The following is a 16,013-nucleotide window of genomic DNA, read 5'->3' on the forward strand; positions in this document are numbered from 1 at the left end:
CTCTCTCTCTCTCTCTCTCTCTCTCTCTCTCTCTCTCTCTCTTTCTTCTCCCCTTCAGCCAGATGTTAAGCCCTTGAGAGAGAAAGGAATTGCCTCCCTAGCATGCCTCTGCCAGGCTGGAAAGCGTTGGCCCAACGCCTCTTGCCTGGCCACAGACTCCAAATGCTATGCAGATGGCCCACCCCAAGTAGTGCTCCCACCGCTGGGGCACAAAGGAAAGTCAAATAACATTTGTGACACAGTGTGTAGATTGGCACACTTCCTTTCTCCCCTGCCTTCAATGCCTTCAATAGGGACGCAGCGTGGGAAACTCATACCAACTCCACACTCACAGGCCGGGGGCCTCAGCCGCACATCTGCCTGTGGCTGACAGGCATGTGCGGGGCGGGGGAAGGGGGAGCCCGATTAAACGGGCAATGGGGCAGGAGCAGGAAGCGTGGGGGGGGGGGGGTCCCAAGAGAGGGGAACGAACTAGCAATCGAGCTGCTGCACAGCTCTTTCACATAGATGTGTTTTTAAGAATCCTGATGTTTCAATGCCTGGTGTGTCCTCCTAAAAGGGTGTCTCTGTGTTTTTTCCTGTTCTTGTGTGTATCATTTGGGAAAGTATATTCACATTTAATCCACTCTGCTTCACCCGCCCCTGATCCAGCACGCCTAATGGACCTCTTCAGTGTTCTTATTCACCTCTTTTTAAAATTTATTTATAAAGTTTGTATGCTGTCCAATTACTTGCGTCTCTGGATGGCTTACAACATAAATTGACAATCCACTCTGGCTGCAAATTAGTAAAATACAACAATAAAATTCAGTATTAAAACGCAATAAAATATTGGTTAAATAAAAAGGTCTTGACCTGGTGCCGAAAAACATATAGTGATGGCGCCAGGCGGACCTCTCTGGGGAGTGCATTCCATAGATGGGGCGCCACCACAGAGAAGGCCCTGCTCCAGGTGCTCTGTTTGCCAATCTCAGGGGGCGGGAGGGCAAATAGGGGAAAAGGTGATCCTTTAGGTATCCTCTACATGTCTAGAAGCTTCTTCAACAGTCTGAGATTTTTAATCCATACGTATAATGCACGGAAATTCACCTTGCCCCAAAATGTTTGTTTGCATTTGTGGTTTTTGAGCCAAGCACTCAAGATTCAGAGATGTGCAGAAGTTAACATTGTGAGCATGGGTCTTTGCTTGGCTGAAAATTTGGGGCAAACCAAAACTTTGCCCACCTTTCACTCAAAAAGTTGCCATGGGGCATCTTCTATCTAGCCGGGGGTCAGACTAGATGACCCGGGAAACCCCTTCTGACTCGCTCTGTTTCTATGTTTGTATCCAGTGAAGAAGAACGAATCCCACGAAGACTATTTTAGCAAGCACATAAGCTGCCTGGTCACTGCTTTGCATTGCATTTTCTTCTCAGCCATAGAAACCATTTCTAAATTTGCACCGATGCATCAAAATCAGCAGATGCAAATTTATGCACGTTTGTGCCTTCTTATTGGGTGGCACAGTCCCTCTTTTGTAGTGAGGGGAACGGGGCTGCCTGAAGCAATGAAGCTGTTGAACTGCTTTCAATGTGAGGGCCAAATTTTGGGGAAGCTTGTGGTGAGCACATTTCCGTGGTAGGTTAGGCTGAAAGCAAACGGAATGGGACCAAAACACTCAGCTATTTTTAGCTGAAAGCTCTCATGGTCTGTAATTCCAGCCTAGGAGAGGCATACTGACTATTCTGAATGGGAAAGAGGCACAAAACCCAGGAAGGCATCCTGCGGTCCGTGGGAGAACCAGAGGGAAGAGGTGTAAAGGAATAGCTGGGGACCCTGAGAGCGGTGGATTGGGCCCCGGCCTGAATTTCGGATGCCTGGCGCCGAAGACACTGAGCTGAGCCAGTGATCTGAACCGCATTAAGATGGCTGCCCGTGTCCCACCTCCCCCAAATCTTAGCCCCTCTGCTTTCAGCTACCAGGCCACATGGCTAAGTAGCTTATGCCATCCAGGGCTGAGGAAGTTTGCAATCCTCTGCGTTTCCCACACCGTTTCTTAATGATATTCATTCTCCCCACAATGGGCGTGTGCCTGGCCACAAAAAAAGCATTAGCCACGGTTCTTGGCGCGGCTTTGTGTTCAGTGGGAAAAGGCCTGCGCCCAGAAGCGCATGCTAAAGAATGTGCAGCGAGCCGGCTTTTAAAAAAGCCAACATCTGGCAGCAACCTGCAATGATGCCTTTCAAAGCGCGCTTTCTCTCTCTCTCTCTCTCACACACACACACACATTTTCCTTCGGGAGGAGAATACTCAGGGCTCGCTTTGCTAGGCGTTAATTCATGGCGATGGATTGGTTTTCTCTCTCTCCGTCCACCCCAAAAGCCCTCTTGAACCGGGATGCTGGCACGAGTGGCAAGTCCGTACTCTCATGCTGGCACGAGCGGCAAGTCCGTACGTTAGCCTTGGGGAATTGCAAAATAAGCAAACCCTCACGGAAAAGAAGGGATGTTGAAATGTGGGCCTTGTCTGCAAGGAGGGATTGGATAAGATGTGTGAGGCTTGACAAACCAGGCCGAAATGTGAGGATTTTATTGTGACTGCTTGCTTACCGTTCCAGAATTTGTCCTCTTTGGTTTGTTTTAGGTAGAGATGAAATAGTTTTCTGGTGACGTTTGGAAAGGAGGCCCGAGGCATCTTTGTCCTCTGCAATCCCACATGGCACAGGTGGGAAACGGGTACCCAGTGGAGGATCTGGGCCTCTCCTCCATCCTGTCATGACGGGGGTTGTTCCAAAAACATCCAGAGGGTGCCAAGGTCCTGATCCATACTATGCTCTGAACTCCAAAGGACTTGCTTTAGAGGAGGACTGTGCAGGCTGGCACAGTGAAGTTTACCTCTGATACAAGATGGGCAAAAAAGACCATCTAGTGGAAATGCATCACGGGAAGGGAAGGGAAGGGAAGGGAAGGGAAGGGAAGGGAAGGGAAGGGAAGGGCACCTCTGCTCAGGCCACCCCACTTTCAGGGGTTTCTGCTCATCGGGGGCATAATCTATAGGATTGCACCTTAACTGCAGGATATTTTATACAAGGCTGAAAGGCATAGTATTTTGTATTTTTTGTATTTTTGTATTTATTGGTAATTTATTATGTTCTATTGTATTTCAATGTATCTTATTGTGTTGTAAGCCGCCCCGAGGCTTCGGCAAGGGGCGGCATAGAAATGTTATAATAATAAAATAATAATAATAATAATAGTGAAGAGCGGAAGGAAACCGTCCCATTATCCCTACAATAGTCACCAAGAGATTGTCTCTTCTCACTGTTGTTGTTGGTGCTGTGGTTGTTACAACCACACTGATATCCTGTTCTTCCTCCGAAGGGCCCAGGCTGCATCCATTTATCCTCAACAACAACCCTGTGAGGTAGGACAGCGGGAGAGGCTGGTTCTGCTTTGAGTGGACTCACCCCATGAGCTTCATGGTTAAGGCAGAAATTGAATTCGAGTCTTGCCCATCCGCTGCTGTGACACCGTGCTGGTTTCGACAAGTGTCTGGATGGGGTGGAAGGGGCAGGATTGCGGGGCGGTTCCAGACAAACCCTAAATGCTGAAAAGAGCCCTCCCTACCCATGTGTAGGCAGGTTTGTCCAGCTCTGGATTCTCTGCACCGTCAGGGCTGATTTGTCCTGTGGAGGGTTGGCCCTTGATAGCAAAATACTTTCCTATCCTCTGTAAATAAACTCTGGAGCTCGAGGTGTGTGTCTTGAGAGGGAACCTGCTTTGAAATGCATGTTTAAAATGGGTTTTGAGAGAGATGATTTATTTCAGGATGTATTAAAACGCACCTTTGCATGGGGGATCTGTTTTTAAAGTGCAGCAGATCGAACGAACGGGAGGGGGTGCCCATATGGGAAAATGGTCAGTCCAGAAAGGGCCTGCCTCACCCATCCCTAGAGCAGTAAGACAAGCAAGTGCACAGACCTTTTTAACTTTCTCTCCGTCTTCTCCTCCCACTGCTATCTCCTTGTGGCAGGTGCCTTCCTCCTGCATAAAGTTCTGTACCCTTGCTATTGATTTATCACATATAAACACCTGTAATTTTTGCCTTCTCCTCTTTTCTTTCCCCATACATACAAGCTTCGAGAAAATCATACCAAAATCCGGATGTTTTTACAAAATATTAAGTATTGCAAAGTTCCTGCTCCACAGTGGGGGAAGTGAGAAAAGGGGGAACATCGATCTGGGAACTGTCCTTGAATTCTGTTGTAAAATGTGTGTGCGTGCGCACACACACACACAATATCTGTGTGATTTTTGAGGTTAAAAGAATTGTGGACAGTGAGAAGGAAGGAAGGAAGGAAGGAAGGAAGGAAGGAAGGAAGGAAGGAAGGAAGAGGGATTCTATTCCAGGGAAGAGTCACCTGTAACCTTCTCTCCTACCAGATCTCGGAGTCGTGCATTGCACAGAGTAACATCCTGTGCACCAGCAAGACTGGTGGGTGGACAGCACTCGTGGGCCATGCCTGGACCTGGGTTCAAATCCCTAATTCAGACATGCAATTCACTTTCTAGGCCCCGCCCACAGGGTTTGGGTCATTTTGCAGGAAAATGTGTGCGTTCGTGCATGGATTGTGTTGGCGTGAATGCTCAGTGCAAGGACTCGAAGAGGGGAGGGACGGAAATGTGGTGGAAACGCCGCTAGCACTTTCATGGCAAAAAGCACGCGTCATGTGTTATGACAGGACTCTGTGTAGAAACAGAGCAAGTCAGAAAGGGTCTCCTGGGCCATCTAGTCTGACCCCCGGCTCCAACCAACGGGTGTCATAGGTGGGTGCCATAGCCCAACTTTCCTCAAAGGTGACATACAAAGCTTTCCCCAACTGCTTTTTATCTTCCCAAGAACCCCATCAGGCTGAGAGATAAAGACCATCTTCAAGAGCATCTGGGGAAGTCCATGACAGAACAGGGTTTGAATTCGGGTCTTCCCAGTCCAAGTTCACCTCAGAAACACTTTCTGTCCTCTGACATCTAGGTTAACCAGGCTTTGCAATGTCCTAGTCCTCATTAAGGCGGCACCTCTGCTTAACATGCTTGAACTGCTCTTCCCTAAATGAAAGAAACACACACATGTAAAAACATTCCCCGTTGCAGTGGAGTCTGCTCCTGGCATGCTAACTTTCTACGAGCGACGGGGATAAAGACTGCCAGCAATTTGCTACATCTGTGAGGACGAGGGCTTTGTTCAAGAGGTAGAGGGTCTGTGCTTGGGCACGTGTGTCCTCTTTAGCCCAGAGAAGGCTCTTTCCCGCTGCCGCTGGCCATCCCCCCCTCGCCCCCAGCCCGCCCCTGTGCCATGGGTCTGCTCCATGGCCTTGGTGAGTGGAAGGCCAGTCGGTTCCCAGCTCTCCCAGCGTGTGTGTGTGTGTGTGTGTGTGTGTAATCCCTAGCTGCACTCGTCCACATAGCCCAGACTCCCACCTGCTCATTTTTTTTAAAGAGGTCATTATCCCATTGCATTCTTCCCCGGCTATTCATGGCCAATGGAGCATGCAAGAAGACGTGCTTCTCTTATTGTGTCTGCGGACGCCTCCTGATTGGCTCCGGAGTGTGGGAAACTGGAGGGAAGCAGGGACCCACAGCGCCTTGGAGAGGCCGGCCTGCATAAATAGAGGGGCGCCAGCAGCCGGGGACACATTCACACCATCTCAGCTCCCTGCTCCGTCGCAGCCTCTCCCGCGGTGGCCCGCAAAGGCATGACCCCTTCCGGCATCCTCTTCATGGACCAAAACGTTCTCCTCACCCCGAAGGAGAAAAACAAAGTAAGTAACCGGACGGGCAAGTTTTAACGTCTGCAGCTGCATGGACACGTCAGGTTAAATGGGTTTAGGGGTCACTTCCCCCAGAAAATGCTAGGAATTGCAGTTCTGTGGGTGGGTGGTGTGAAGAAGGACATCTCCAGTGGAGCATTCCCAGAATCCCAGCAAAGTTCCTAGGTTTTTCAGGGACTGTTGTGAGAGAGAGTGGGAATGCTGAGAGATGTTTGCTGTGGAGATAGCTTTCCCCTGAGGGAGGTGGTCAGCAGGCCCGGATCAGCCGGGAGCTCGTCTCCAAGGAAGCAGGACTCTGTTGGATTGTCTTCTAAGCGAACCCCCCCTTTCCCCCTCCTCTTTGCAGCTTAGAAAGCCGGTGGTGGAGAAGATGCGCCGAGACCGCATCAACAACAGCATCGAGCAGCTCAAGGTCCTGCTGGAGAAAGAATTCCAGAGGCACCAGCCGAACTCCAAGCTGGAGAAAGCGGATATCCTGGAGATGACAGTGGAGTATCTGAAACAGCAAAGCCAGCTGCAGGCAACAGGTGGGTACAGCCATTCAGCCTGGAGGCCTTCAGTTTGCTTTGAGGGTGATGACTGATGGGTGTACCTTTTTGTCTGGTTGTTCCCCCCCCCCCCATTTCAGATGCCTGATAGGACAGGTTCCCCCTTCCCCCAGGATATCATTCCAACACCCTGCCCAATTTTCCTGTTTCTTCCTCAACTGACAACTTTCCATGGTCACTGAGCAGGTTCTTTCTGCTGCTCACAGTTGCTTTCCAAAGTGTTCATGCCCGGGTGCGTACTTCTGCACATTCCAGGCATGAAATATCCCCTTCGTGTCCTTCAGGGGCCCCATCCTGATCACAGAGCGGTTGGATCATGTTTTCGCTCGCTCTGAGATGGAGTGCTTGAAAGGTGTTCCGAGCCATAGCAGGGCCATGGAATCATCACCTCGTTTTCCTTCTCTTTCTCCAGTGGTAGGGCTGGCCCATCAAGACACTCAGGTGGACTTCAAAGAAGGATACTCCAGGTGCTTGCGGGAAGCCTTCCAGTTCATGTCTCTTCACAAAGTCCACGGTGAGACCGAGGCCAAGCTGCTGAGCCACTTCCAAAGGAAACAGCTTCTCACTGCTGAAGCAACCGGCTCTCCTTCGGCGAGGAAGCACGCCTCTTCCAAGAACGTCCATACCCTGTGGAGGCCCTGGTAGACAGCCTGAAAAATGGCCAATGGACTTCCATTCCAGAGGAAGGGCTGGTCCTCCATCAGCCACTCAGCCCTGTTCCTCTTCTTTGTAGGGAATGTCATTCCCCCACTTTTAAAAGTATTTATTCTCAGGGTGGGAGGGTGGGGAGAATGGAAAACGTTGGACTCGTGAAGTCCGGAGAGTGCTATTTGGGATGTGCTTTGATTGGCGAAAGCGACACACCCCAGTTCCTATCCGGGGAGGGGCTTGTACCTTCACAATGAAGATAAAGTGTGTGTGAACAGCAATATGTAGGTTGTCGGAGTGTAGAGAGATGTTCAGAGCTTGATGCTGCCAGAAGCTGCAGCAGCCATTTAAAAAAAAGATGTCGGCTTATAGTCTCTGGACTTTGATATTCATCTGGCTGAAGGACCTCAAAGCCTCGATGTTTTAGAGAAGGCTGTTAAATTGCTGTGACATTTCACGGATCTCCCCCACCCTCAGTACTGTTTCTTAGGGAAACAATGCCCCATTACTTTATATTAAAGACAAAAGGATTGCCTGATGAGCAATCCACATGCTTTGATGTCATACATTTGGGGAGAAAGAAGGCGTGTTCTTTCTGGTGTTGTGTTTCATTGAAATAGCGAATGTTTCCTCGTGTTCGGGGAACGCAGCCATCCGGGACGGGTGGCATCTCTTTTCCTGTTCTCCTGGGCCACCAGGATCTTAACGTACATACTGTGTATGCCTTTCGTATGACATGCTTTGAAGGGGAGCAAAATAAACATTTCTTGTGCAACTGTATGGACTTACTTTACTGCACTCGGGGTGGTGAAGGGACACAGGGAATCAGAGCGAGTCAGAAGGGGCCTCCCGGACATCTAGTCTGACCCCCGGCTCTAACCAGCTCCACCCCTGGCATGCCTACCATGATCTACAGCTGATGCTGGCACATCCTGGGCATGGATTTCCTTCCCTCTCCCTTGCTATCTTTTTGCAGGTCAGACTAGGCAAGCTAAGAAACCCTGACGGCCAGAATACTGGGAGTTGCTGGCCCCTTTCACTGTCTAAACATGCCTAGGATTATGCCTTGACGTTTTCTCCCCTCCTTCTTGCAATAAAATCTTGCAGAGTGGTCCTCTTGGGGGCTGCAGACAGAGAAAAAGCAACACCCTTTCTACCCTTTCCCCTCACTGTCACCCCTCTCACATACTCAGTGACACGTCCCCACTAGGTTGCTCAGTTCCTTCCCTGCTTTGTCCCCCTGCAAATATTTTTCTTTCCTAGTTCAGCAATATTTGGGGTCCTGGCAGGCCTGCTGAAACTTCACTGCTATTGTCCTTTGTTGATCAGCATTTAGTGATAATTGCACTGAAATCCCTGAAGGAGCGTCTCCTTCCACAGGTGCCTGCCTGCCCCTTAAGATCTGGGGCAGAGGCCCTTCTCTGGGCCTCCCTGAAGGAGATTGGGAGGGTGGCTACCTGAAGAAGGCCCTTCTCTGCAGCAACCCCCCAATTGTGGAATTCACTCCCCAGAGAGGTTTGCCTGGCACCATCACTTTATTCTTTTCGGCACCACGCTAAAACTTTTTTATTTTCCCAATGCTTTAAGATCTGATCGTTTTAACTGAGGTTTTGTCAGTTGGATATTTAGGATGCTGTGTTTTATTTTATATTTTGTTTTGTTAAATGGTCTAGAAAAGTTTTAAATTAAAAAAGAAATAATAAAAAGAAGAGATGCTGCCCTACCTCTTGGCCCAGGCAGCTTCTACAGTTCTTCCCCTCTTTTCCATCAGATCCATACAACAGCCCTGTGAGGTGGGTTGGGCTGGGACTAGAACCCAGCCTGCCTGAGTGTCCCGGGGCAGCATCTGATCACTTTTGACCACTTTGCCAAACCGGCATTCACAAAACCCCGGTGAGGTAAGCTGACAGCCTCAGACTAGCTCAGCGCCATCCAGTAAACTCCATGGCTGAGCGGGGACTCGAACCCAGATCTCCCGAGTCCCTGCCCAGCTTGGACCAGGAAGCCACCCTAAGCAGGCTGCAGCTCCACCACAGAGTTCCCCAGTTCAGTCACCCAAACTGGCACCATGAGGAATCTACCCTTCCCATTAGAGAAGAAGAGGGTGGGGGCTGTTCCTGTGGCAGCACAGAAGGTCAGGGCTTCCATCCTTGGCTTCTCCAAGCAGGGAGGGGAAGACGCCCCTGCCTGCATCCCTGGGCTTCCTGCAGCGCTCTTCACTGCCCAGCCCCGGGACCACCGGCTGCCTCCGCCCTCCCCATCACAGGCATGGCTTTCCATCCCTCTCTCTCGTTCTCTTTCATGGGGTGCCCAAACTTTGCCTTGAGACTTGCTTTGGTCAAGGCTATCTGCTGTGAGTTGGGCTACAGAAGAAGGCAGGAGCAACCAGCTGATTAGCGGTGGAAGGGGAGGAGTGCCGACGGCAAAGAACCGCATGACTGGCTGGTGGCAGTTCCCAACGAGCTTCAGTTCTAGTGCCCAACTGGCTCCTGTTTGGAAAATGGTGCAGGTGACGGCTTTTTGGAATGGGTTGAGGAACCCCCATCAGCTCCAGCTTCCATTCGCCTCAGGACTCCAGCTTCCATCAGCCTCTTGCAGCATGGCCCATGGAGAGCCAGTGTGGTGTAGCGGTGAAGAGCATGGGACTGGGACTCAGACGACCTGGGTTCTAGTCCCCGCTCAGCCATGGAGCCACCTGGGTGACTTTGGGCCAGGCACAGACTCTCAGCCCAACCTACCTCACAGGGTAGTTGTTGTGGGGATAAGATGGAGGAGGAGAATGATGTCAGCTGCCTTGAGCCCTTTGTAGGAGAAAGGCAGGATATAAATCCAAAAATAAATAAAATAATAAAATTAATAACATAAATGATGGGAGAGCCAGAATCCATGATGGGATCTGGAGTCCAACAACCACTGGAGAGCCATTGGTTCCACACTTTTGGCCTAAAACATTGCTTGGCAGCCTCCAGTCAGAGTGGGCAGTCCTTCAGCTGAGGGGCTGATGGTCCATCTCAGCAGGAGATGGCTTTGGGGAGTGGGGGGGGGGCAAAGGAGCAGAGGAGCTGCAAGATGCGCAGCAAGAATCCCTTCGTAAGCCAGACCACTGCCTTCCACTGGACCTTCCCTCTAGGTTTCACTTTCTAAAACATCAGCACGGTGATGGCACCAAAGCATCCCAAGCTCTCCTTTGCAAAAGCGAATCCAGGCCACCAGTTCCTGTAGTCCCCCTTGAGTCTGGGCCTCTAACCCGCATGGGTGGTCCCAAATCAGTCGGGGCAAAAGCTGCCTTGCTTGAAAACCAGTCCAATGCAGCCCTCTAGTGTCTAATTCTGAGATAGACACCTGGTTCTTTGCTGTCAAGTCATCTCCAATTTAGGGTGACCCCAGGAATGAGTGTCTTCCAAGATGAAGGCCTCAAGAGACCTCCATCACGCCAGGGCCACATGCTTCAGCTGCAGACACCTGCTAGCCAGATCTCAGACCTAACCATAGCCTAATTCAAGGGCTAAATTCAACTTGAGAAACGCTCCCAAGGGTGAGGCAGAAGGGGAGAAAGTGCCAGAACTTCCAACACAGCTTAGCTCAAGGCTACCTATGGCTTAAGCTTTTGGGGAAGGAATTTCCACTTCTAGAATGCGGGAAAGCTGCGCAAAGACAGGAAAAAGCCCAAGAGTGAGGGCTGTTGAGTGGAAGGGTAGAGCCACCCAGAAAGATGGAGACCCTTGGTGGGCCGGAGGTCCAACACCTTTCCATCTGAATGAGCCAGGACCCCCTAACTCATTTGAAAGTCACGTATTTTGCACTCATCTGTTCCTGACGAAACCTCAGCCTCCACTCCTGCCACAGCTTGCCACTGCCTGAGTTTGGCTCGCATTCTCCCTGACTCCTGGCCCTGACATGCCAGTCCAGCAAGCGTATGACCTGGAACCGCCAAAGCACTGAAAAAGAACAAAAGAAACCCTTGAACTCATTGTAAACTAATCCAGAGTGTACGGTGGTGGTGGTGGTAGTGGAGGGGGGGTTGCAAGTTGGCAAACAGTCTCATGAAAAGGGGTCTAAATTTCCAGGCCTCTGCAAATAAATTACATGCACCGGTCCCTATTTTGTAAGGAAACATTCAGTGATACTGAAACAGTGCAGTGTCTGTTTATTCAAAACAAACAAACAAACAGGGAAGGTTTAATATGGAAACAGGACAGAAATCTCCATAATTGGGGGAAGAAAGAACAATTTATACAGGGTCCCTTTATACAATTTATAATTGTGCTTTATAAATTGTATAAAGAATGATTTATGCAGGCTCCCACATACTGGAAGCTGGTTCTGCACCCAGAAATGTGGCTGTCTTGGGACACCCAGTTCTTGCAAATTATCAAGTCATTATCTCGAACAGAGCTTGGAAATCCCCACAGAAACAAGTACTTCCCCACTAATAGCCAACAGACAGCTTGAAGCTGAAATTTAACCGAGAGCAAGTCAGAGCAGCTGTCCTATCCTGCAGATCCTGGTAATTTAGTAGGATATTGTGAAATTGAGTATTCCACCAGCCAAGAGAAGGAGATCTTGCTTCATTGTGGCCTCACATGACTTTTAGGAAAACGGTTGCTAAAAAGAGGACTTTTGGAACCATGGAGTGGTGCATTCTGGTATTGCTGCTTCTGGGAAATGATGTTGCTACCTTTACGGGAGCAGGGGAAGAAAAAGGAATATTTTAAGTATTTTGTATTTTTATTTATTTATTGGTTGTTTATTAAAAGCTTTTCTATCCCATCCCCTACAGAATGTCTCGGGGTGGCTTACAATAAAAAAGTAGAATAAAACAACCCCACAGTATCTGACCATTAATATACTAAAACCCCAGTTGCGATCAATTAAATATGAAAACAATGGGAAAATAAAAAGGATTTTGCCTGACGCTGTAAAGAAAATCACATTGGTGCCAGGTGAACCTCTCTGGGGAGCATATTCCATAGTCGGGGTGTCACCACAGAGAAGGCCCTCCTCCGGGTCCTCTCCCTCCCAGTTTTATTAATTGATTGATTGATATCCTGCCTTTCTCCTACAAAGGGCTCAAGGCAGCTGACATCATTCTCCTCCTCCATCTTATCCCCACAACAACAACCCTGTGAGGTAGGCTGGGCTGAGAGTCTGTGACTGGCCCAAAGTCACCCAGCTGGCTCCATGGCTGAGCGGGGACTCGAACCCAGATCCCCTGAGTCCCAGTCCCATGCCCTTAACCACTACACCACACTGGCTCCAATCTCCTTCAAGGAGGGCTCCTGTAGCAGGACCTTCACCTCAGATCTCAAGGGGCAGGCAGGCACATGGGGAGAAGGCGCTCCTTCAGGTTTCCAGGACCCAAGCCATCTAGGTCATCGCCAGCACCTTGAATATATACCTGCCATTTCTCCCACACTTCAAAATAGAAAGTCTTCTGCGTACTTTAAATCTCCCTTTCTTATTAGCATGAAATTACACCTCCAAATGGGAGCGCAACGTGGTTCTCCTCTTCTTGAGGAATGAGACTGAGAGCACCAGTTATCTTTGCACTTGGTTTTCACATGGAAAGGAGCACGTGGGTGGGAAGAGTTACAATTCCTCTGCCCCAAAGTTGCAGTTCCTGTTTGCACCCTGGGAGTATGTGGGGATGCTGAGAAAACTAGTCCTGCTCATTCTCGACCTGTGACTACACATCCTGAAAACTCCCTTGACCACAGAGGTTAAAGTCCATATTTCTGAACCTGGGATATCTGAATGCTCCTAAAATTAGTGTGTCAGCCTGGGCGTTCCATTTTGGGTCATCTGATGGAAGAACCAGAGCTGAGAATGTGAGCATATTTGTGAATGAGGTGTATAGATCGCTGATCTGATGCTGGCTAGAAAAATCTGCATCTTTATGTTTTGTTCAATTGAGAAATTACACATTTGGGTGCTTTCAATAATGCCTGCTCGAAGAATAATCTTGCAACTGAGAGACAGTGTGATATAGTGGTTAAGAGAGAGTGATGGAGATTCAGGGGATTTAGCTTCTAGTCCCTGCTTGGTCATGGAACCAGCTGGGTGACTTTGGGCCAGCCACAGAATCTCAGCCCGACCTACCTCACAGGGTTGTTGTTGTGGGGGCAAGACCGAGAGCAGGAGGAGAAGAATAATGTAAGCTGAGTTCTTTAGAGAAGAAAAAAGGCAGGATAAAAAGCTACTAAATAAACAAACAAACAGAGTTTAGAAAAAGGCCAATTTGAGATTAAATTTGGAGACCTATGGTCACAAGAATGGTAGCCAGGCTGGGAAGGAGGCTGAGGGAGCTGGGTCTTTTCAGCCTGGAGAAGAGGGGACTCTGAGGGGATCTTGTAGTGACTTCGTGGTATGTGAGGGGAGGTCATGTGGAAGAGATTGACCTGTTTTTCCCTGCAGTGAAGGGCAGGATGTGTTCCAGTGAGGCAAAGCTCAAGGCACGAGGCTTCAGGTTGGATTTCCCGACAGCTGGGAGCCCTAGGATATGAAATGGGCTTCCATGGGAGGTGGTTGAGACCCCATCAGTGAGGGTGTTCAAGGAAAGTTTGGACAGCCACAGGCAGGGGATTACACGAGCAGAGCTGGCTGGAGCTGGGGGTCAGACTAGATGGCCCAGGAGGCATTTTCTGACTTGCTTTGTCTCTATGTTTCTATCTCTGACCAATTGACTTGCTGATTCGCCCCTTGCTAAACACGTCCACCCTTGGAAAGAGGCATTGCTTTCTGCTTTTACTAAATAGGCATGATTTTTACTTGAATCTTTGGGGACGACCCACACATGTAAAAACTATGCACGACGGAGGCATGCATTTGGAAAATCCACACTGAAATATGCGTGCATTTTCCTGCAAACTCCCCTCTCCAAAGCTTGCAATCTGATATGAAATGAGTTGAGACAAGTTTCCAGGTGGAATTCAAAGAACCTGAAGAGGCTCAGATTCCGCTACTTACCACATCCTTCAGTAGACGCTTTCAGTGCCAAGAAGAGTGGGAGGAAACAATTCTGGGAAGGGGCTTTAAGGAGGGAAGCCACCAAAGGGATAAATATTCCACTTCCTTCAGCCACACTTTCTTTTTGCTTTGTGATCAGGTAAACGATCGACAAATTGCTCCTTGCTATATATTTCCTGTATTTAAAAGCCATCTTTTCTTCCTGCAAAGAACCACAGCATCTTCCTCCTCTCCATTTTATCCTCACAACAACCCTGTGAGGAATGAGAGTCAGGAGCTGATCCAAAGTCCCCCACGACCTCCCTGAGTTCCCAGGACTCTAACCACTACATCGCCCTGTCTTTCATGTCTAATCTGGCTCTCCTATTTGGGTCCCTTGCTAATAAAACTGCGAAGCAAGAATTACTTGTTCTCTGGTGCTCATCTGCCTCTTCTAGTCTTGCTTTGGTTTGTAGGTGATCTTCATTCTTTGTAACCAACTCACAGTGGAGAGCCTCATAAGGAAATGAGGGCTTTTTTCCACCCACAATGCAACCCTGTAATTGTCTAACCAGAAGAAGCAAGCCTTTAATTCAATGGTACTCACTCTCAGGTAAGTGTATAAGAATTGCAGGATTAATGCCACGAGCCAGTCTCTGGATGCAAGTATTCCGCCTTCCCTGCAAAGGAAAATACACCACACATGCTCAGAGGAAGGCTTTCCAGCAAGCCTACTTTACAAAAAGAGCTTTCCTGAGGAGTGGAATAACTTTTGACATGCTCAAAAGTTACCTCAAGTTTCTGGTCACAAATTTGCCAATCCTACACAGGACCTCTCTTCACCAGGTGCCTTTGGCATCCTCGAACAGATCTGCCTCCTTCGCATGGTCTCTTCGGCCAGACTGTCCAACTCAGGCCTGCTGTGAGACAGAGAACAAAGTCGTGGGGCACGTGGCCATGGAAACGCCACACGTGGCGATCCAAGCGCGTGTCTATGAGCCGGGAGCTCCTCCAGCCTGGCTCTCCATCTTCCAGCTCCAAAACTTTCCAAGCCTTCCTCCCCGGCAAGGAAACGCCGGCCTGCAGCCTCGAGCTGTGACTTCTCTCTTCAGGACGGGCTGGGAAGGCAGGGCGGATGCAGCCCCTTTGATTAAAACGAGGACAGGCGTGAGAGGGCCTGGACAGCCGCCGGGCCTCACCTGCCACCCGCCTCGATCATTTTCCGGGGCCCTGAGGGGTTCACCGCCCCCTCCGCGGACTGGACCCCAAACTCAGGGCGCGCTGCTGCCTCCTGCTGGAAAGCCCCTTCCAATGCCCTTGCAGCGCCAGGGACGCGTGCGCCCCGCTTGCCGGGACGCGCCTGGGGAGGGGGGATCCGCAGACCCCTCCTCCCGAGCTCCAGCTCGGGAAGGAAGTGGGGAGATCGCTTCTCTGGGAAAGGAGGCAGCCCCTTCCTCAAAAGAAGCCCCTCTGCTTTCGATCGGGCGCACAGACCAGGGATGGAGGCACTCGGGGCGAAGGGCTCGCTCGGGGAAAGGAGGCGTCATCCTGGGGCTCAGGTTAACAGGGTCGTCCGCTTTTGCGGAGGGGAGTCTTCTCTTGGAAGGGCTGTCCTGTCCGAGGCTGAAGCTACGGGACCTCCCAAACAGGGGCCCATCCACGTTGGCCCCCCGGGCGGCAGATCCAAGAGGCGGCACCAGGTCCCCCCGCCTCGGGCGAGCTTTCCGGGCTCCTCTAGAAAGTATGACCCTTATCCCGGCATTTCCAGCGGCAGCAGCGCGCAGAACACTCACCTTTGCGGCGGGTCGCCCTCCCCGCCCTGCCTCAGCGCCCCCTCGGCTCTCCTTTGCGTCATCCGTTTCCTCTTTCCGCTGCGCTGCGCTGGAAGCGCTCTCCCTGCCAGGTACTTTTCCAGCTTGGGCAGCGGCTTCCCCTGCAGGAAGTGGGGCAAAAGCGCTCGCCTCTTACTTGCCCGGCAGCCCCCCGCCTCGCAGGGCAGCCTCGGGGCGGAAGGGGCCAGCCGAGCGCCCAGACCGGCCCGGCCCGGCCCGGCCCGGCCCTCCCGG

The 16,013-nt window shown here is 50.5% G+C and overlaps 1 protein-coding gene and 1 long non-coding RNA gene across 3 annotated transcripts; one reads left to right on the forward strand and one right to left on the reverse strand.

The window, feature by feature from the left end:
- Nucleotides 1-5,731: 5,731 nt before the first annotated feature.
- On the forward strand, nt 5,732-6,999 carry LOC123030970 (transcription factor HES-5-like). The gene is made up of 3 exons (XM_044445328.1): nt 5,732-5,797; nt 6,153-6,333; nt 6,767-6,999. The coding sequence occupies exons 1-3, from the start codon at nt 5,732-5,734 to the stop codon at nt 6,997-6,999; spliced, it is 480 nt and encodes a 159-aa protein (XP_044301263.1).
- A 2,811-nt stretch (nt 7,000-9,810) lies between these two features.
- Nucleotides 9,811-15,966, reverse strand: LOC123030971. 2 transcript variants are annotated; one of them, XR_006416201.1, is made up of 4 exons: nt 15,741-15,966; nt 14,740-14,867; nt 14,555-14,627; nt 9,811-10,940 (listed from the first exon to the last, which is right to left on the reverse strand). It is a non-coding gene; the product is annotated as an uncharacterized LOC123030971 (long non-coding RNA). The 2 variants fall into 2 exon arrangements; XR_006416200.1 differs by having other exon boundaries at nt 14,740-15,091.
- Between the last annotated feature and the right edge of the window lie 47 nt (nt 15,967-16,013).

This window comes from Varanus komodoensis, unplaced genomic scaffold, assembly GCF_004798865.1.
Source record: "Varanus komodoensis strain SLA01 unplaced genomic scaffold, ASM479886v1 scaffold48, whole genome shotgun sequence".
In the NCBI taxonomy this organism is placed as follows: Eukaryota; Metazoa; Chordata; class Lepidosauria; order Squamata; family Varanidae; genus Varanus; species Varanus komodoensis.